Below are 21,838 nucleotides of genomic sequence, written 5' to 3'. Positions count from 1 at the left end.
TCAAGCCCTCTTGGCCTTCGCACCTCTACTACGAGGGAAGAGTGTCCTTCTCCGGATAGACAACAAGGTCGCGGTGGCCTATATTCGAAGACAGGGGGGTACCCGGAGTCGCACGCTGTCGGAAGAAGTTCGTCCCATAGTGGAGTGGGCTCAGGTACACCTTCTGGACCTGAATGCAGTATATGTCCCGGCAGCGCAGAATGTGCTAGCCGACTATCTGAGCCGGGAATCGCTCTCCAACAACGAGTGGTCTCTGAACCACCGGGCATTCTCCCTCCTAACGAAGGCATGGGGCATCCCAGAGGTCGACTTGGCAGCAACACCAGCGAATGCCAAATGCCCGAGGTTCCTTTCCAGAGCTCCCTTTCGGTCAGCCGAGGGGACGGACTGCCTAGTACACCCGTGGGACTTCAACCTGGGGTACATTTTTCCCCCAACTCCTCTAATAGCGAGGTTCCTAGCCAGGCTCCGGAGATCCTCAGTCACAGTAATCATGGTGGTGCCATTCTGGCCGAGAAGGCCGTGGTTCACGACCCTCTTGCAGCTCAACACCCGGCCTCCAATCCACCTGCCGTTCTCAGCAGATCTCCTATATCAAGGCCAGTTCCTCCATCCGGCCCCGGACAGACTGCACCTAACAGCATGGAGGTTGAGAGGATTAGGCTGAGAGAACAAGGTTGCTCCCAAGAGGTGATAACGACTCTGATGCAAGCCAGGAAAAATTCCACAAATACCACCTACACTAGGGTTTGGGAAAGATTCTTTCTGATGGCACAATTAAAAGGCTGGGATCCTGTCTCTCCAGCTCCATCCCAAATTCTGGAGTTCCTGCAGTCGGGCGTTGATAAGGGACTTAATTCAAGTACCCTCAAGGTACAGATATCCGCCCTGTCCGCCAAAACAGGCACTAGATGGGCTATTCACCCTCTGGTTATTCAATTCATGAGAGCTTGTCTGAAGATCAGACCCCCCAGAAGACCATCCTTTCCTACATGGGACCTTTCGGTGGTTCTAGAAGCCCTCTCCTTACCACCCTTTTTTCCGTTTGACTCCATTTCCCTGTGGGACTTGACTCTGAAATTATCCTTCCTCATCGCTATTTCTTCAGCCAGAAGGGTGTCAGAGATCCAGGCTCTGATGGCCAAGGAGCCCTACTTAGTCTTCCTATCCGACAGAGTGGTACTAAGGCCTTCAGACCGTTTCCTACCAAAGGTTGCTTCGGCCTTCCACTACAACCAGGATATCGTCCTTCCACACCTTACGGACGAGAACGGCGAACCCCACGCCTTGGACATTAAGACTACTATATCCAGCTACCTTTCGGCTACCACTCACCTTCGAAAGACAGAGGCTCTCCTGATCATTCCACACGGAGCCAGACGCGGCCAAGCAGCTACTTCTCGTACCATCGCCTCCTGGCTAGTCAAAACTATCGAGAAGGCCTACTCCGTTCAACAACTTACAGTTCCGGAGGGCATCAGAGCGCACTCGACCAGGGCAGTGGCAACATCCTGGGCAGCATATTGTGGTGTCTCATCAGAATCCGTCTGCAGGGCAGCAACCTGGTCTTCCAGGCATACGTTTATATCCCACTATAGAGTGGACGCTGCTCTTTTGTCTACAGCCGACTTTGGTAGATCCATCATCAGGGCCAATTCTTCCGCTCACTAGGAAATAAATACTATTGCATTAAACCCTCCCGACTGGCGAGTTATTTCCCATTGTGTGCTGCCATGAATGCGTCAGGAAAACGGAAAATTGTATACTCACCTTTCCGTAATTTTCCTTTCCTGACGCATCTTCATGGCAGCACACAGATCCCACCCTGCTGTTTAATGATGATATATACAGAGAATGGTGCGGGGTGTTCCCTCTTCAAATTTATAGGTAACCAATCCTGTCAGGTTGTGGGGGCGGAGTCACAACCCCCCATTGTGTGCTGCCATGAAGATGCGTCAGGAAAGGAAAATTACGGAAAGGTGAGTATACAATTTTCCGTTTTCAGTGAGTATAACAATAAGGGCACATTTACACCATGTGAGGTGGGGCTGTATTGAGAGGCTCCAGTTTAGTCCCAGCACAAGACAAGGCAAAATGGCTTGTCTTTTATATGGCTGGTGCACACAACCACATCGCAGTGGTGTGTGAGTGGCGTGCACTTAATAAAGAAGTACGGCAGGTGGTACTTTTTTCCAATGCAGCGCATTGTGAGGCAATCCACTGCTTCACATTGCACCGTGGCCAATAGAACTTAATGAAATGTCACTATGTGACATTTCAATTTTTTTTAGATGTCAACAGTGTGATGCATCGTAATCCATGCAACAGCACTGCAGTTATCCTGCCGCATTATTGTAACACACCGGTCCGGTAGGTGTGGACAGCCCCTAAAGATTATTGTTGCTTGAATGCTATGGTGTACAGTATTTTAAAGCTGGAGGCTGAAGAGAAAAGTTAACCTTGCAGTTGGTCCCCCTCCACAATGCTAGCTTTGTCTTGGAGTTATGAAAAAGCGTGAAATACCGTATTTATCGGCATATAACACACACAGGCAAATAAGACGCACCCTAACTTTAAGAAGGAAGTTTCAGGAAAAAAACATTCCACAGCCCCCTGCGTATAACACGCAGGCACAGTTTACCCTCCATTTTCAGGGTAAAAAAGTGAGTGTTATACGCCAATAAATACAGTAATTACCTTATTCCTCGCTCCTGCAGTTTTTCTCCTCTTTGTATGACTGGTCCCTCAAAGCCACTTTTCTTCGATACACAACTGGTTGCAGATCTTGGAAGTGATCACTTACAGTGCAGTCTTGCATTGTACATGAGGATGCCAAGGGTCTGCCCACTTCCCTGAACCAATCAGAATGAATCTCAGCACACTGGTTTCCACAGTTATAACACCTCAAATCTGATCTTTTCAATGCTTACTGAATAAATTCTGTAGCATTGTATTTTACAGTACTAAATGTGTCCATTTAGTAATACACATAACTGCAATATATTAGGTCACATTACCTGAACAGGCTGGCTTTATTAGCTTCCAAGTCTTTTATGTGTTTTTATTAAAACAGTGCTAAGAGAAAAGGTACAAAGTACAGTAAAAGAGTACTGTAGCCATAGCAATGAATCAGAATCCATCTTCTACTAGGTTTACATGTCTATATAGGTTACTATATATATGGGGTATACATATGGGATATGCATTTCCAAGTCATCTTCTAGGGGACTGAAGCACACTTCACTGGTACAGTTATACCATGTATACACGATCAGGCTTTTGCCCAGCCAAATCATGGTGGAATTCCTTCGGAGAAAAATAGTACATGTTCTATATCGAAACTCTGATGGGGCTACACACAATCGGAATATCTGATGGAAAAAGTCTGTCTGACTTTTTCCATCAGAAATTCCGATCATGCGTACGCGGCATAAGTGCTGAAATGGTTAGCTTCCTGGTAAGCCTTCTTTCAGTAGATTCAGTCCTTTATATATTAAGATACGTGCTCTGCTCATGCAGAGCTGTATTTACCCTTTACCTATACCTAGGAATGCACCTATAGGACAGAGAAGCATTTTTTCAAATTGTCAGCTACATATTGTTTCCCAAAATATCAGTAGAAATACAATCATCCCATATAAACGTATATACACATTGCCATAATATACCTAACCAGGTTAGGGACAATTATATAAGAAACTATTTTTGTGTAAAATAGGGGATCCCATGATTAACCAAATCTCCAAAACGACATTTCATTGTGGTTTAAGGTTGTTGTTCTTTTTCGGCATATGTATAGGAAGTTGATGGCTAAGGCTAAAGGTTCAGAAGAAAGCCTTGTGGCAAACTGGGTCAGTTTAGGCCACTGTTTCATTTTGCAGATCCAATAATCCATGCAGTCATCGGTTTTGTATAGAGCTAAAGATGAACTGTGACAACCATCAATAAAGTTTCTAAAGTTAGTCATAGCGTGAAAGAGCGGCACGCCAAGTCAGAACTCTACTTTACCCTTGCAGGGCAATACACAGAGTAGGTCGAAAAGGAGCTGTTATCTGGGATTCACACAAGCTAGAAATGAATGAATTGACACCCTCCCTTTAGAGTTCACAAAGAGGGTCTAACTTAGAGAGTAGCAAACCAGGATGCCAGTGCACGATGAGAAGAACTAAAAACGCCCCAAAGGATACCACAGAGTGACCATCAAGCCAAAACTCAATTTCATAACAAAAAGAATTGACAATTTTTAAGAGAACTTCATGAATATGAACATACCAAAAAGGGGCAGAAAACCAAGTCTCAAAGCCTAGAGAAGCCTATGGAACAGATTTGCTAAGACTTGATGACATGTGGCATCTCTATGCACAGCTTCATACAATCCTGGGACTTCATAAAAAAATCTAAAAGGAACAATACTACCTGTAGTTACCCATTTCTGTAGTAACCTGCACTTTACATGGGTGCCCATTATCCTATAATGCACCCCTTGTAATAACTGCTTTATGCAGAGGAAGCTTTCTCTGCCCACTTTAAAATGAGTTATTCGTTTTAGCCTAATGCCTTCGGAAAAAAAAGCTCCATGTACTTTGATGGTCAGCATGGAACCTCGTGACTTTTTCCAAGTGTCAGAAATAATGCAGTCTGTAAGATACAGATCTGATAGAAGTATACCTGCTTTTGAACAATTTGACCTTCTATTACGCAAACATATTTTCTACATGAAACCACTACCTGTGGAAGGGAATTCCACACCCATACAACCCTTACAGTAAAGAACCCTCTACGCAGTTGAATGTAAAACCGCTTTTCTTCTAATTTAGTGTCCTTTTAAATTCCCTTACGCTGAAAAGATTTATCCCTATTGTGGGGTCACCGGTACAGTATTTGTACATTGAAATCATATCCCCTCTCATGCATCTCTTTTTTTTAAGGCCTTTTACATTGGAGTTAAGCCACCCAGGACTTTTATTAGGACTTAAATTTATTTCCCATTGCGATGCACTTGCTAATGCCCTTATTTAATATGCTCTTAAAGCATACCCATTTCTCCTCTGTGTTATTTGTTCCTAAGATTTTATCCCAATTTGTAGCAAGGCTCGTAGCTTAGGGAAGTTAGCTCTTTTGAAATTCATTCTTTGTATTCCCCTTATGTTTCCTATTAGTGTGATTTATACAGAAACATCTGATCACTGTTTCCTAAATTGCCCCGTATTTCCACATCCGTGATCAGGTCTGTATTGTTGGTAATCAGTAGGTCTAGCAACGCATTGTTTCTAGTTGGTGCGTTTACCATCTGACCCATGAAATTGTCTTGCAAGACATTTTGGAACTGGCGTGCTATGTCTGGATAATTAAAATCCCCCATTATGATGACACTTACCATCCATACTGCTAATCCCAATTGTAATAGGAGGTCCGCCTCCGCCTCCTTCCTCTGGTTAGGGGGCCTACTGTATATCATACTCCCAGTATTACTTCCCCCTTAGTTTTTTTTTGCAGCTCTACCCATAAGGATTCCACTGCCTCCCTTGCTCCCTTAGTGATGTCATCACTCACATTTACTTGTACATCATGACAGCATGTCCGTTTTCATCAGATCTCACCCGATCCGATCCGCTATGGACGGATGGGGACGTATTGCCATCCGTCTGGTTTTGGCAGATTGGATCTGGTCGGATGTCTGACATCCGACGCTCCATAGGACTGCATGGAGCGGCCATTCAGGTCTGCCGTCAAAACTGACAGGCGGACCTGAACGGTCCAATCGTGTGAAAGGAGCCTAAGAATTGAGTCCCCTACCACCATAATCTGTCTTTCCTTTCCCTTGGCTTTACTCCCACCCTCACTGGAGGAGTTATTCCCCTGGCAGCTAGGGGAGTCACTCAGCTCCAGCAGTGCTGGTCTCTGACTGGTTTCATAGCATGGCCTGCTTAGCATGGCCTGTATGCTAAGCCCAAAAACTGTGAGTTTGAGCAGCAATGTATCCCATTTCTGGGACTAATCTTATCTCAATTGAAGGAATCAAGATAGACCCTCAAAAAATCACTGCAATCCTAGACTGGCCAGTCCCTGTAGATAGGAAAAGAATCCAACACTTTGTAGGATTTGATAATTTCTATTGGAAATTCATTAAAGGGTTTTCAGCCATCATTGCTCCCATTACTTAGTTAACCAAACAGGGCATCCATTTCCATTGGTCCCCAGAGGCTCAGGTTGCTTTTGAAACCCTTAAGAGACTGTTCACCTCTGCCTCTGTCTAAAGCATCCTTACTCTACCCTGCCATCTGTCCTGGAAGTTGACGCCTCTGAAATTGCTGTGGGAGCAGTACTTTCCCAACGACAGGGGACCAGAGCCCTGTTACACCCAGGCACTCATGCTACTCTATACTTCTGCGCCTCCTGTTCACTCTATCAGGGCCCTAAGTCAGAGGCGTAAGAGAGGCCTTCCTCTGCAGTTTGGGCTCATCTACTAGGCATGTGACAGCTTCCCTGTCCCTGCTGAAGAAAAGCATTCCCACAACATGATGCTGCCATCACCGTGTTTCACAGTGGGGATGGTGTGTTCAGGGTGATGTGCAGTGTTAGTTTTCTGCCACAATTCAATTCAGTAACATTTTGGTCTCATCTGACCAGAGCACCTTCTTCCACATGTTTGCTGTGTCCCCCACATGGCTTCTCGCAAACTGCAAATGGGACTTCTTATGTCTTTCTTTCAACAATGGATTTCTTCTTGCCACTCTTCCTTAAAGACCAGATCTGTGGAGTGCACGACAAATATTTGTCCTGTGGACAGATTCTCCCACCTGAGCTGTGAATCTTTGCAGCGCCTCGTGAGTTACCGTGAGCCTCTTGGCTGCATCAGTTTAGATGGACGGCTATGTCTTGGTAGGTTTGCAGCTGTGCCATACTCTTTCTTTTCGGATGATGGATGGAACAGTGCTCCGTGAGATGTTCAATGCTTGGGATGTTTTCTTATAACGTAATTCCGCTTTAAACTTCTCCACAACTTTATCCCTGACCTGTCTGGTGTGTTCCTTGGCCTTTGTGATGCTTTTTGGTTACTAAGGTTCTCTAACAAACCTATGAGGGCTTCACAGAACAGCTGTATTAATAAGGAGATTAAATTACACACAGTATCAGAGTAAACAGGGCTGAATACAAATGCATGCCACCAGTGGCGTAACAAAGACCTTCAGGGCCCCTGGTGCAAGAAACCATGAAGGGCCCTCTGACCCCCGGACAGTGCCCTTTCCTCCGAGCCCGGTGGCGGAACAGCAGGGCCTGGTCGCTAGTGGGTGGCTGCATATAAAGGAACCGATTTCTCCACTTCCCCTGCTTCTCCTCCTCTCCCTCCTGCAGACATTTAGCGGCTGCAGGAGGAAAATGGAGAGATCGGTTCCTCTATGCCAGTGTTTCTCAATCTTTTTGCAGTCAGGGCACCCTTGAAGTACACCCCTAGGTGAATGGGACTGCACTGCAATCACCCCACAACTGTGTGCATTGCATGCAGTTGCAGCATAGTGATGATGCATTTAAGGGGTTAAAGTAGACGGTCAGGATGCAACATATTACTGGTTGTCAAATGAAAATCTGAGCATGGATCGCTTTTCAGAGGAAACATTTTTTTTTTGCTGGTACTATGAACAAGCAAGAAAAAAAAATCTGTTCTGATTGTACACATATAGGGAGTCAGAATTAAATGTGCCTACATAAAATGCGCATAAATACATGTAAACACACACATATATATAAATGCACATATGCACACACATATAAACACATGCACATATATATATATATATATATATATATATATACATGCATGCACACACACATACATGCACATACACACATACATGCACATACATGCACACACACACACACACACACACACACACACACATACACAGTAACACACATACATACAGATAGCCTTTTAAAAATCGTCAGTGCTTTACCTCTCCCTGCCGGGTACTGCACTGTAGGTGGAGACAAAGAGTACAGCACACACTTTGCTTTCACTTTAGATGTAATCAGTGTGAAAAGCTCCCTGCAGTGCTGATTACAGTTTGACTGAGCATCGGGGAGCTTGGTCTCAGCCGCTCTTGCTGCTTCTCCTATCGAGGTATACAGGGGGCCCGGTCACCATGGTGACCTCAGCGACCCCTATACTTCTGCCACTGCATGTCACACTTTTCAGATATTTGTAAAACATTTTGAAAATCATTTATCATTTTCCTTCCACTTCACAATTATGTGCAACTTTGTGTTGGTCTATCAGATAAAATCCCAATAAAATACATTTATGTTTTTGGTTATAACATGACAAAATTTGGAAAATTTCAAGGGGTATAAATACTTTTTCAAGGCACTGTATATAATGTATGTGGTGTATTTATCAGGCTCATATTGCATAGTGCAGATCCTCCACTGCCCAGAAGACAAACAGTAATTTTGTTTTATTCTGCGTTATTGACCTCAAAATAATCACAGAACTTATATATTTTTTGGGGGGTTCCCAGATATATATACAGGCTGCAGGCAGTGTGCAGTGTATAATCAATGACTTAACGTTGTACAAGCACACCCCCTTCCACCCTTAAAAAATAAAAAATAAATAACTGCAACAGGCAAGGGTATGCTGAAAGATACAATTGCTTATTCCGTTCTCCAGAGAGTAAAGCGCAAGAAATTATCCAGTATCGTCAACCAGTTTAGACAAAGTTTTCCTGCTAATTTCCATGAATGATATCATCAATTAACAAGATCATCCGCACCAGACACCCCCCCCCCCCACACCCCTTAATGAACTAACATTCTGCATTGGATAATTTTCCAACTACTGATGCAACTCTGTCTTCTCAGAATAGCACACCAGATGCATTCTGGTTGACAGCTAGGCTTTCATTACTGTATTATATACAGTGGTGCCATCTTGTGTTTATCATTAGAACTGCAACAGAAAGTACTTTGATAACTCTGTAAATACCTGTGTAGCGCTGACATTCTTGTATATTGATGTGTGTTTGCATACTTTAATGCAACGTCTATGGACATTGCTATGTTTAAGTATTTGGAGCCATCTAGTGACCAAATACTGGTAATGCAGAGAGATGATTTGTTTAGTATTTTGGTTGCCTTGGAGACGAGGAGAGACCCAAATACTGGTAATGCAGAGAGATGTTTTGGGTTGAGGATTTTGGTTGCCTTGGAGACGAGGGGAGACAGGAGTGTAAACAAAAGCCTTCTGGAGGTGGATGCCGAGCTGCTGGGAAGCAAAAGGCTGAGCTCGGAGAGCTAGAGGACAGTGGCCGGATTGCAGAGACCGAGAGACACTCATCCGAGCATCAGAGAACCGGATCCATCCAGCGGAGCTAAACAGAGCTGACGGAGAAGCAAGTTGCAGTCACAGGACCCTGAACAAAAGTTACTACCCGGAGCTCCGATCCAGTGGGTGAGCGGGTCACGACCCACAGTTTGCTAAGTTTACACACAGTTAGACTCATATACAGGCCTCACTGAGATTTATAGTTCCACAGAGGAGCAGAGGAACTGAAACTGAGAAAGCTTGAGGCCTATTTAATTTGACATTTCAAGCGATTTTAAAATAGTTGTTGCAGTTACACCAGGAGCATTTTCACTTCAATTTGACTCATCAAAACTGTGGATTACAAATCACTTTAGCTAGCGAAGAAAAGAAGATCCAAGACCAAGTACTTTAAGTGAGATCTCACGCATAGCTAATAAAGTAGGGGGAGCTCCCAGGTATAAAATGTTTATGTATACTGTTTTCAAATAGCTTATGTTTAAATCAATTGTGCTGTCGTCTTACGTTGGGATGACAGCACAATTACTGTAATCACTTATTTTGATAAAAATATATCTCTGGTTAAGTATCCAGTTGTTGTGGCGTACTGTTTTTCTCACTCCAAATGCAGTCAGTGGATCCTGGGGTTATAATACAGGTATTTTGTATTGTCTTACATTGTATTGTATTGCATTGCATCACAGCTGTGCCAAGGGGATTGAGCCAAGTTAGTGGGGTTTATTAGTAGAGTGCAGGCCCAAATTAAACCAGCAGCTCCTTCGGGGGTCAGTGCTACACGTGGGGGCTCGTCCGGGATTCCTGTCACTCTACAAGCAAGCCCGCCCCTTCACACTATCATGGACCCCATCAAAGTAGTCCAATGGTGCGAAGCAGAAGGGACACGCTCAGAAGCGAGCGTGGTCATTGAACTTCCAGGGAGCGACTGGGGAAAGAAACAAATTAAAGAGGTGGTACAAGCATTGTCCCCGGACAGAAAGGCTTACGTGGTCGCAGTGAAACCCGATCCTGGGACCGACTGCACCTATGCACTGATAGAGTGGGAACGGGATGTCCCTGAAAACTTCCACGGTGACAGTATAAAATTGTCCGAAAAGTCAGAGTTCCATCTGACACACCCCAGCAAACATGAAGGGCGCTCTCCCAGTCAAAAGCAGTTAGAACCTTTAGAAAGGAAAGCAGAGGCTGCTGTTAAATCACTGGCAGAACGACAGCTGGCTGATCTGAAGCGACAGTACTGTAACATACAGGAGAGGTTTCAGGAGACCTCCAGTATGATAGCTGAACGCATTAATGGGTTACGTGTCGTTTTGGAGGACCAGAAAGATGGCCAGATAACGCCAACACTGGGAAGGTACTGAAGAAACGCACCCAGGGCCGCTTGCAGGAAGTAACCATCCGGAAGGATTTCCACATTGACGGCCAGATAGGAGAAAGAGGGCAGAAGGACAAACTGTCCTACACCAGCCTCCTACACCAAATAGAGTTGGGGCTACAGAAAGGATATCTGGAATTGGAAATTAGAGAGGCTGTAATCCATGCCATCAGCCCAGGTTCAAGTGTTAGGGGCATGTTGGAGAGGAAGAGTGGATTAACCTTGAACCAGCTAAAGAGGATACTGAAAAGCTATTATGAGGAGGAAGATGCCACTGAGCTGTTTTATCGACTGATAAATATGACACAGGATAATAGAGAGACTCCTCAGAACTTCCTATTTCGGGCCATTGAGCTCAAGGACCGCCTGCTGTTCACATCAAAGGAAGAAGGAAATGGAGAGCATTTTGGAGCCGAGCTAGTTAAGAGGAAATTTAGGAGATCTGTGACTACGGGATTGAGGAGTGACTATATCAAGCTACAACTGAAGCAGTATTTGGAAGATCCCTCAACTCCGGATGAGGTCCTCATTGAGAAAGTGAATGAAGCGGATAAAATGGAGATTGAGAGGGACCAAAAACAGGGGAAACTTCAACCTCCTAGCACCACAAGTGCTAAAATACAGCAGATAGGTGTCCCCTCAGACACTCAGGAACTTAATGTATTGGCAACAAGCGCTGAACAGGGATCATGGCTTTCACCTATTCACCACCTACCCGTAGGTCAGACTGAACTGGAGAAGCTGTTCCAAACCCAGAAAGAAATACTGGAGATGATGACCATGTTGATGATTCGTCTGGTGAAACCCCAGACAGAAGAAGTCCTGCCACTCAAGGCTCCAGAGACTCCTACCATTAATCATCCTATGAAACAAACACAGAGAGTCTGCTTCAAATGTGGAGGAGTAGGACATCTCAGGCGAGTGTGCCCAAGCCCAGTAACTGAAACAAAATCCAAACAACTGGGGGAAAAACTTCAGAGGGCCCCAGTGAAGGAGTCAACTGGGCGCCCGGTCGCAATAGCGAACTCCACACCGACTCATATACCCCTGACCACTGAGGTCACCAACAAGCCAGGAGGGAAAAGAGAGAGACCCCCAAAACCAAAGGCGAAGGTGCAAGCCACCAGGCAGGTCAAAGGTACTGCAATCAGTGGATTTCCCCCCAAGCTAGTGGGACCCTCCCCAATTGTTCCCATCCAAGTAGAGGAGATTTATACGAAAGCCCTGCTGGACACTGGAGCCCAAGTAACCTTGCTCTACAGGGATTTCTATGACAGACATCTCAAGCACCTGCCGTTACAGAAATTGGAGGAACTAGAGATATGGGGATTAGGCACCCAGAACTTCCCATATGATGGTTACCTGCCGGTCAGACTCACCTTCGACCCAAGTACAGCAGGAGAGGCTGAGACTTTTGACACCTTGGCCATAGTGTGCCCTCGTCCCCCAGGGGCTGACAAAAATTCCCTCATCATTGGGACGAACACTGACTTGGTGAGGAGGCTACTTGCACCGCTTGTGCTGCAGAAGGGGACCCTCCCCACTAAAATACATCCAATGTTGGCCCAGACATACCGAGACCTTAGACAGGAGGAAGAGGTTCCTGAAGAGGGAGTGGGAAAAATCTGGCTCCTGGATAGGGAAAAGAGGTTAGTCCAGCCAGGTGAAGTAGTCTGCCTGAGAGCCTCCGTCAAGTTAAGCTGGAAAAAACCAGGTCCTTTCATTGTCCTTGAAAATACAAGCCAGGAAGAAAAAAAGGGGTTAGAACTTATCCCTGAAATATTGCCCACCAGGGCATTGAAGAGGACTCACGGCAAAGTTCCAGTCAGTGTCCGCAACACAGCAGCTGTGCCAGTTAGGGTGCCAGCCAGACTACTGTTAGGACAGGTCAGCCCAGCAACTCCAGTCGCAGCATGTGGTTCGACGGAAGGACCAGCAGCAGAAATCCCTGTAGAAGAATTCTGCCCAAAGAATACGCCTCTTACTCCTGCATGGAGAGAAAGAGCTAAAGCCCAACTTCTGAGATGGAGGGCAGCTTTCTCAAAAAGTGAATTTGATGTGGGTTTGGCAAAGAGTGCCACCCACCGAATTCGACTGGAGGAAGACAAGCCGTTTCGTGAAAGGGTTAGGCGAATCCCATTGGGAGATCTGGAAGATTTGAGGGAACAACTGGCTGAACTCAAGAGGACTGGCATTATCCGGGAGTCCAGGAGTCCTTATGCCTCCCCAATAGTGGTGGTCAGGAAGAAGAACGGGTCCCTACGCCTATGTATCGATTACAGGACCCTGAACCGGAGGACCATTCCTGACCAGTACACCACACCTCGGATAGAGGATGCTCTGCAGAGCCTGTCGGGAGCAAAGTGGTTCAGTGTGCTGGACTTAAAGAGTGGGTATTATCAGATCCCCATGTGCCCTGAAGACAAAGAGAAGACCGCTTTTATCACCCCAGTCGGATTCTTTGAGTTCAACCGAATGCCGCAAGGCCTGTCTGGGGCCCCAGCAACGTTCCAGAGGTTGATGGAAAAAACAGTGGGTGACATGAACCTACTTGAAGTACTAGTTTACCTGGATGACGTCATAGTATTTGGAAGAACGTTGGAAGAGCACGAAGAACGCCTGGAGAAGGTCCTGAAGAGACTTCATGATGAAGGTCTGAAGCTCTCTATGGAAAAATGCCAGTTCTACCAGCCCTCAGTGAATTACCTGGGACACATTGTGTCTGAAGAGGGAGTGGCAACCGATCCCAAGAAGTTAGAAGCTGTCACTTCTTGGCCAAGGCCCACCAACGTGACTGAACTCAGGTCATTCTTAGGTTTCTGTTCGTACTACAGAAGGTTCGTGGAGGGGTTCGCTAAAATAGCCCACCCACTCACTGAGCTCCTGAAGAAACAGGAAGAAGTTAGTGTAAGCCCAGATCAGTCAAGGAAGCCAAAAGAAGGGCCCAGAAGGAAGAAAGAGTCCATCCAGGACCAGTGGACTCCAGGATGTGAGGAAGCCTTCAGACAATTGAAGTGGAGCCTTACCACTGCTCCGGTTTTGGCCTATGCAGACCCTGCCAAACCATACGAGTTGCATGTGGATGCCAGCCATGACGGACTGGGAGGAGTGCTCTATCAAGAGCATGAAGGGCATCTGCAGCCGATCGCCTATGTGAGCAGAAGTTTGATTCCTGCCGAAAGAAACTATCCGACTCACAAGCTTGAATTTCTGGCTCTGAAGTGGGCAGTGGTAGACAAGTTGAAGGATTACCTTTATGGGGCTGAATTCGTGGTAAAGACGGACAACAACCCCCTCACATACCTGCTCACCACTGCAAAGCTGGACGCCACCGGTCACAGGTGGCTAGCTGCTCTCTCGGCATTTACCTTCAGCCTGAAGTACAGACCAGGGGTTGGTAATCGAGATGCGGATGCTCTATCAAGAAGGCCTCATGACCCCCGAAATCCATCAGAAGACTGGACTCAACTTACTCCAGAGGGGGTAAGAGCCCTTTGTGAAGGGACAAGTCTACATGGTAGAGGTGGGGCCAGAGCTGAAGAAGTGGGAGTATCCTCAGCGGGAGTACCCAGGTGCTATTGCAACGTCTCCCAGGTTGTACAAGAGGGTCTCCCCAAGCTATCCAGAAAGGATCTCAGGAGAGATCAGGAGGAAGATCCACTGTGTGGGCTGGTGCTGAAGGCATTGGAACATCAACAGTCTGATGTGCTGCAGAAGAGCCCCAAGAAGGAAGCCCAGCTGATACTGAAAGAATGGGATCGGTTGCAGTTGCAACAAGGGGTGGTCTACCGAAGGGGCCCCTCTGATGATCCAGAAGCAAAGTGGCAGCTGCTCCTGCCGGAAAAGCACAGAGAGAGGGTACTGATTGCTTTACACGATCATCATGGTCATTTGGGAGCCGAGAGGACTTTCCAACTAGTAAGGGACAGGTTCTACTGGCCTCACATGAGGAAAGAAGTGGAGAGTTACTGTCATTCCTGCCTCAGGTGTATACAACGAAAGACATTGCCCCAGAGGGCTGCCCCAATGGGCCATTTGGAGAGCCAGGGACCAATGGACCTGGTCTGCATAGACTTTCTTTGTTTGGAATCCGATCTGAGTGGGCAGGGGGACATCTTGGTGGTAACAGATCACTTTACCCGTTATGCCCAAGCATTTCCTACTAGAGACCAGCAAGCAACCACAGTAGCAAAGACTCTCGTGGAAAAGTTCTTCGTCCATTATGGCTTACCTCAACGGATACATTCGGACCAAGGAAGGGACTTTGAGAGCAAATTAATAAAAAGACTGTTGGATCTACTAGGCATACAAAAGTCCAGGACTACTCCTTATCACCCACAAGGGGACCCTCAACCGGAAAGGTTCAACAGGACTCTCCTGAATATGTTGGGGACGTTGACTGCGGAACAGAAACCCCATTGGAGTAAACACATTACTGCACTGGTTCATGCCTACAACAGTACCAAAAGTGACGCCACTGGGTATTCACCTTACAGATTGATGTTCGGCCGTGAAGCCCGATTACCAGTCGACCTGGCTTTTGGTTCCTCCTTGGATCACACATCAGAGACCTCCCATAGAGGGTATGTGGATAGGCTGCGGAGGAGCCTGAAGATAGCTTACGAGCAGGCTAAAGCCACCTCGAACTCCAGAGTCAACAGGAACAAGAAAAACTTTGACCTGAAAGTAAGAGTTCAGGATCTTCAACCAGGTGACCGGGTTTTGCTGAGGAATCTAGGCATCCCAGGCAAGCATAAGTTGGCTGATCGTTGGAGATCACAGCCTTATGTTGTGTGTAGGAAGCTTCCAGGGCTCCCAGTGTATGAAATCAAGCCAGAAGGAAACACTGGGCCAATAAAAACCTGGCATCGGAATCACCTTTTACCTCTCACTGAGGCAGTCAGGATAAACACAGAGGAGGAATTCCCATCCACATCCACCGATGTGTGTAGGCCAATAACCAGATCTCAGCCTGCACCCTCTACAGATGAAGATGAGGAAGTGGAGATGAGTTGGCTGTGGCCTCCGGAAACTTCAGAAACAGATGCTGATATCTCTTCAGAAGTAGAAGAGGATAATAACGGAACTCTCAGGGCAGAGGCCCCAGAATTTGTGCCGGCAACTCATCTTGCAGAAGAGCCCAGTACTCTTATTTACTCTCCATTTTTAGTCACTGAGAGGAGGGATGACGACATTTGTCAAAAAGGAATGGATACCCCGAAAGTGCAAAGAGCAAAGAGAGACATTTGCCCACCACGCAGACTGACTTATGATACATTGGGCGAATGCTCTGAAGCATCTCAATTTGTCAGCAAAAGAAACCTTGAACTGTCTGGTCCCTCTACTTTTGATTCAGTAAGGGACAACCCCACCTCACCCCTTGGCACATCTGTACCAGACACAGTAGTATCAGCTGTGAGTGCACAGGATAGCTCCCCATCATATGACAATTGGTGGGAAGCTCCTCTGTCTGTATTGTATAACCGTATAGAGGCTAAAATGCAGAATAGAGTTAGCAATTTGAACCTCTTTGGAGGACCAAAGAGATAAAGTAGGGGGAGTATGTAGCGCTGACATTCTTGTATATTGATGTGTGTTTGCATACTTTAATGCAACGTCTATGGACATTGCTATGTTTAAGTATTTGGAGCCATCTAGTGACCAAATACTGGTAATGCAGAGAGATGATTTGTTTAGTATTTTGGTTGCCTTGGAGACGAGGAGAGACCCAAATACTGGTAATGCAGAGAGATGTTTTGGGTTGAGGATTTTGGTTGCCTTGGAGACGAGGGGAGACAGGAGTGTAAACAAAAGCCTTCTGGAGGTGGATGCCGAGCTGCTGGGAAGCAAAAGGCTGAGCTCGGAGAGCTAGAGGACAGTGGCCGGATTGCAGAGACCGAGAGACACTCATCCGAGCATCAGAGAACCGGATCCATCCAGCGGAGCTAAACAGAGCTGACGGAGAAGCAAGTTGCAGTCACAGGACCCTGAACAAAAGTTACTACCCGGAGCTCCGATCCAGTGGGTGAGCGGGTCACGACCCACAGTTTGCTAAGTTTACACACAGTTAGACTCATATACAGGCCTCACTGAGATTTATAGTTCCACAGAGGAGCAGAGGAACTGAAACTGAGAAAGCTTGAGGCCTATTTAATTTGACATTTCAAGCGATTTTAAAATAGTTGTTGCAGTTACACCAGGAGCATTTTCACTTCAATTTGACTCATCAAAACTGTGGATTACAAATCACTTTAGCTAGCGAAGAAAAGAAGATCCAAGACCAAGTACTTTAAGTGAGATCTCACGCATAGCTAATAAAGTAGGGGGAGCTCCCAGGTATAAAATGTTTATGTATACTGTTTTCAAATAGCTTATGTTTAAATCAATTGTGCTGTCGTCTTACGTTGGGATGACAGCACAATTACTGTAATCACTTATTTTGATAAAAATATATCTCTGGTTAAGTATCCAGTTGTTGTGGCGTACTGTTTTTCTCACTCCAAATGCAGTCAGTGGATCCTGGGGTTATAATACAGGTATTTTGTATTGTCTTACATTGTATTGTATTGCATTGCATCACAGCTGTGCCAAGGGGATTGAGCCAAGTTAGTGGGGTTTATTAGTAGAGTGCAGGCCCAAATTAAACCAGCAGCTCCTTCGGGGGTCAGTGCTACACCTGTATAACCTAAATGGCCTTCAATTTTATTAATCACCATTAAGCAGTACATAAAAAAAGCATATATCTTCCTATGTGTTTCACCTTGCATAAATTGTACCTTTGTTTCTTGACAAATAATAATTATAACTATGGGTCTAATCTATAGAAACTGGATCAAATGCCTCTTTATCCTTTAATAACAAATCAAACTCCAACTGCATTTTTCACTGCAGTTTGAAAAATGAAATTGACCAGTTAAGGACCAGGCCTCTTTTTGTTGACATTTGTTGTTTACAAGTTTCAATTAGTATTTTTTGCTAGAAAATTCTTAGAACCCCCAAACATTTTATCTATCTATCTATCTATCTATCTATCTATCTATCTATCTATCTATCTATCTATCTATCTATCTATCTATCTATCTATCTATCTATCTATCTATCTATCTATCTATCTATTGTTGCAATATTTTATGTCACAGAGTAAATAGATACCTAACATGTCATGCTTTAAAATTGCGCTTGCTCATTGAATGGCGTCAAACTACGGTACTTAAAATCTCTATAGGCGATGCGTTAAAAATGTTCACAGGTTACCTATTTAGAGTAACAGAGTAGGGCTAGTGCAAGAATTATTGCTCTTGCTCTAACGATCGTGGCGATTCCTCACATGTATGGTTTGTTTGCCTTTTTGGGATTGTTTTACGAATGCGTTCGCTTCTGCGTGCAACTTTGGAGGGACTGGACACATAATTTTTTTATTTTTTTATTATTTATTTTCTTTTTATCTTTTACACTGTCCCTTAAAAAAATAAAAATAAAAATTGGATCACTTTTATTCCTACTACAAGGAATGCAAACATCCCTTGTAATATAAATAAGCATGGATGGTCCTCTTTATTGCAAGATCTGGGGTCAAAAAGATCTCACATTTACACTCAAAAGAGTGTACTAGTAAAAAAAAAATGGTCTTTAAGGCCGTTAGGCAGAAGTGATGTCAGACTTTGCTCCTGTCCTCCAAAGGCATAGAGTAATCTTGCCCCTACTCGACTTCCTGCACATCGTTCCACAGGATTGGATCTTTTCCACCGCTATCGATGGCTCCGGTAAGCAGGGATGAAGACTGGGAAGTGGCTGCCCATAAAAGTGATCCAGTGGCGGCGAATCCGCAGACTGTTTAAAAAAATGCTGTGATTATGGCAGCTAGCTGTTGCCATAACCACGGTATATAACGTCAAAGTGATAACAGATATATACAGTGGGCGGTCCATGCTGATTGCTATGGACTTCATAGATATTTTACTTTGCACTATATTAGTTAAAGTTCAAAAGTCACAGACTTTTAAAGCACATGCTGCTGATTTTATATATTTGAAAAATGTATATGTGAATCAAATAGTGAACACAGGGGGTGCGGCCTATGCTTACATACTTTTGCTAATAGGTGTTCCTCGTTTTCATCTCAAAAAGTTGGGAGGTAAGATATACCTTACCTGCAGAATCCCTCTGGAAGCTGCAGAGTCCCTCTGGGACCTCTTATAGCAGAAGGCAACAGAGGAGCCGCTCGGCGCACATCCTGGAACATAGTGAAAATCTCTGTAGTAGGCGTGATTTCTAGCTTCTCAAGGGATTCCACAGGTATAGCATATGACTTGGTCCAAGCTAGACCAAAGTAATTATGTAAAAATATCCATACCTGAAATTCATCTTCAGTGAATAACATTGCATACTTACTTTACTCTTTATGATTTCAGGCAAAGTTATGGCACTAAAGTTAATGAAAAAGACAAAGACGAAGAAGGATAATTTTCTAATGGAATACTGTGTATCATTGTGCCTTTCCTCACATCCCAATATCATTCGCACATTTTCGGTGGTTTTTGAAACAAACAAATATTTTTCATTTGCCCAGGAGCTGGCACCTGCAGGAGACCTCTATTCTATCACTTTGGCTAAAGTAAGTAACTTTTTCTGCTGTCATTAACACTCCATTAGTTAACTATGGCAATTCTAATGCCGCGTACACACGATCAGGCTTGTGCCCAACCAAATCACATTGGAATTCAGACGGAATTCCATCGGAAAAAAATGTTCTATATCGAAACCCCCTGATGGAATTCATTGGAATTTCCGATAAAGATACTCCGATGGGGCTACACACGATCGGAATATCCGATAAAAAAAAGTCTGTGTGACTTTTTCCATCGGAAATTCCGATCGTGTGTAGGTGGCATAAGTGTACCAGTCAACAGACAGTTCACTGATTGCAGGGACAATGCTATCAAGTGGTAAGAAAATAAATGCCATCTAGATGCAGTGTATGACAAGGTTCTCACTTTCTGTCATGGTTCACTGCTATTACAGAACATTGTTATTTAAAGCGGAACTTTACCCATAACAACTTGATAAAAATGAATGAATGAACCAATGTGTGCTGTAAATTGCCTCCAGAATTGCACCTGTTTGTTCTTGCTGGTGGCTGCCATTTTGCTGAAGCCGAGAGCCCCTGAACAGTAGTACATCTTTAGGCTGTTAGCAGATCAGCCACTAGTGGCTCTGATTTTAAATACAATGGCAAAAATTGAGAACAACTGAGCATGTGCAGAGCAGAGGGAGACAGTGTATTACTGGATTTTCAACAATATAGGCACTACCATATTTATCGGCGTATAACCCGCACTTTTTTCCCCTTAAAATTAGGGGGAAATCGTGGGTGCGCGTTATACGCCGATCCGCGCTGTCTGAGCACCGCCGCCGACATATACCGAGCGCAGTACACTCGGGTACACTCGGCTAAGCTCGGCCACGCTCGGCTCCGCTCGCGGTCACGCTCTGTCCCGCCTCCTAGCCTTTATGCGAGAGGAGCCGAGCGTGGCCGAGTGTACCCGAGTGTACTGGGCTCGGTATATGTCGGCAGCGGCGCTCAGAGACAGCGCGGGAGAAGCGGGGAGGACACCACCAAGGCCGTAGATGGACGCCGGACCGGACAAGGCAGCGGATGGACGCCGGGCAAGACACCGACGAGGGGCATTCAAACTGTAAGTATTTCTTTTTTTTCCTTAAAATTCCCTTCTAGGTTTGGGGTGCGCGCTATACGCCGATGCACGCTTTACCCCGATAAATACGGTAATTTAATTTTTTTTACATGCCAAATGGGTCAGCCTGGAGTGATCTAGTTAGGCTTAATTTTCTGACTTAAGTTCCATTTGAAGCCTATGCCTCAAATACACCTAACAGGAGATAAAAATCAACCAGCATTACTAAAAATTAACCCTTGAAAGGTGAATGGAATTATGAAAACATCAATCTGAGTCTGTAATAAAAAGAGACCATACTGCTAACATGAAAAGGGGTAAGGAAAGAGAATATAACATGTGTATCTAACTATCTTATACTAAGTTATCCCTTTAATAATTGTTAGTACTTAAAGTAGAATGAAAGTTATTGTAAAGGCTGAAGATTTTTCATCCTAATGCATTCTATGCATTTCAGCTTTCAGTGCTGTCGCACTTTGAATAACAATTGTGTGATCATGCTACAATATACCCATGTTTAAAAAAATTGATAGACAGAGCTTTCTTTTGGTGGTACTGTGTTTTTTATTTTTTGCTAAAGAAACAAAAAAAAAAAAAAAGAAAGTAAAATTTGAAAAAAAATCCCTTTTTCTTAGTTTCTATTATAACATTTTGCAAATAAGTATCTTTTCTCCACCAGTGCATTGATGATGCTGCACTGATGGGCACTGGTAGGCGGCACTGATGAAGCGGCACTGATATGTGGCATTGATAGGCGGCACTGATTGGCATGGATAGGCGACACTAATTGGCACTAAAAGGCAGCACTAATGGGCACTGATAGGTGGCACTGATGGCCAGCACTAATGAGCAGAATTGATGGCACTAATGGGGCTGCACTGATGATCAGTGCCCTGATTATCTGTGGGAATGTCCCCTGTCAGGATTGCCGGTTACCGACTCTCCTCTGTGACAATGACAGTGAGGAAAGTACTGCCGATAACTGGCAATTCTGTTTACACTGTGATCAGCTGTGATTGGACACAGCTGATCATGTAGTAAAGGGCCGCTGTGATTGTCCCTTTACCAGGAGATGTGTAAGGGGCGTAGTTCTGGGAGGACGTCCATGGAGAGATGTATTGTAGCCGTCTTTTGGCTATAGCACGGTAAAGAAGTGGTTAAATACTTTGCACGATTGTACTCATTTATTGCATGCCTGACGAAGGGCTCCTACACAGCTCCGAAATGTTGCACTGTTTTTGCTTGTGATGTTATCATGCTTCAATTAAAAAATGATTTGGCCTTAACTCGAAGATCTGCGGTGTGCTGGCAATTATTTAAACTAGATCTGAACATAAGAAATAGTGGGAAGAAACGGGAGGAAAAGGCACCCATAAAATGTGCTGTACAAGATAGATTGTTTCCGTTGTTATGAAGAAAAAAATATATTTTAGTTTATAGCCGAATTTA

At 44.8% G+C, this 21,838-nt stretch overlaps 1 protein-coding gene across 3 annotated transcripts in view; it reads left to right on the top strand.

The window, feature by feature from the left end:
* The window catches only part of LOC120915227 (serine/threonine-protein kinase SBK1-like), a 103,063-nt gene that overhangs the window by 56,162 nt on the left and 25,063 nt on the right, over positions 1-21,838 (top strand). For all 3 annotated transcript variants that reach the window (XM_040325559.1, XM_040325560.1, XM_040325561.1), the window contains one exon: positions 19,109-19,311. In XM_040325559.1, coding sequence (XP_040181493.1) covers positions 19,109-19,311 — 203 coding nt within the window. The remainder of the gene's footprint in view (positions 1-19,108; positions 19,312-21,838) is intronic.

Source organism: Rana temporaria, chromosome 10, assembly GCF_905171775.1.
Source record: "Rana temporaria chromosome 10, aRanTem1.1, whole genome shotgun sequence".
In the NCBI taxonomy this organism is placed as follows: Eukaryota; Metazoa; Chordata; class Amphibia; order Anura; family Ranidae; genus Rana; species Rana temporaria.
The sequence above is the reverse complement of the archived record's forward strand: the minus strand, read 5'-3'. Positions and strand labels throughout refer to the sequence as shown.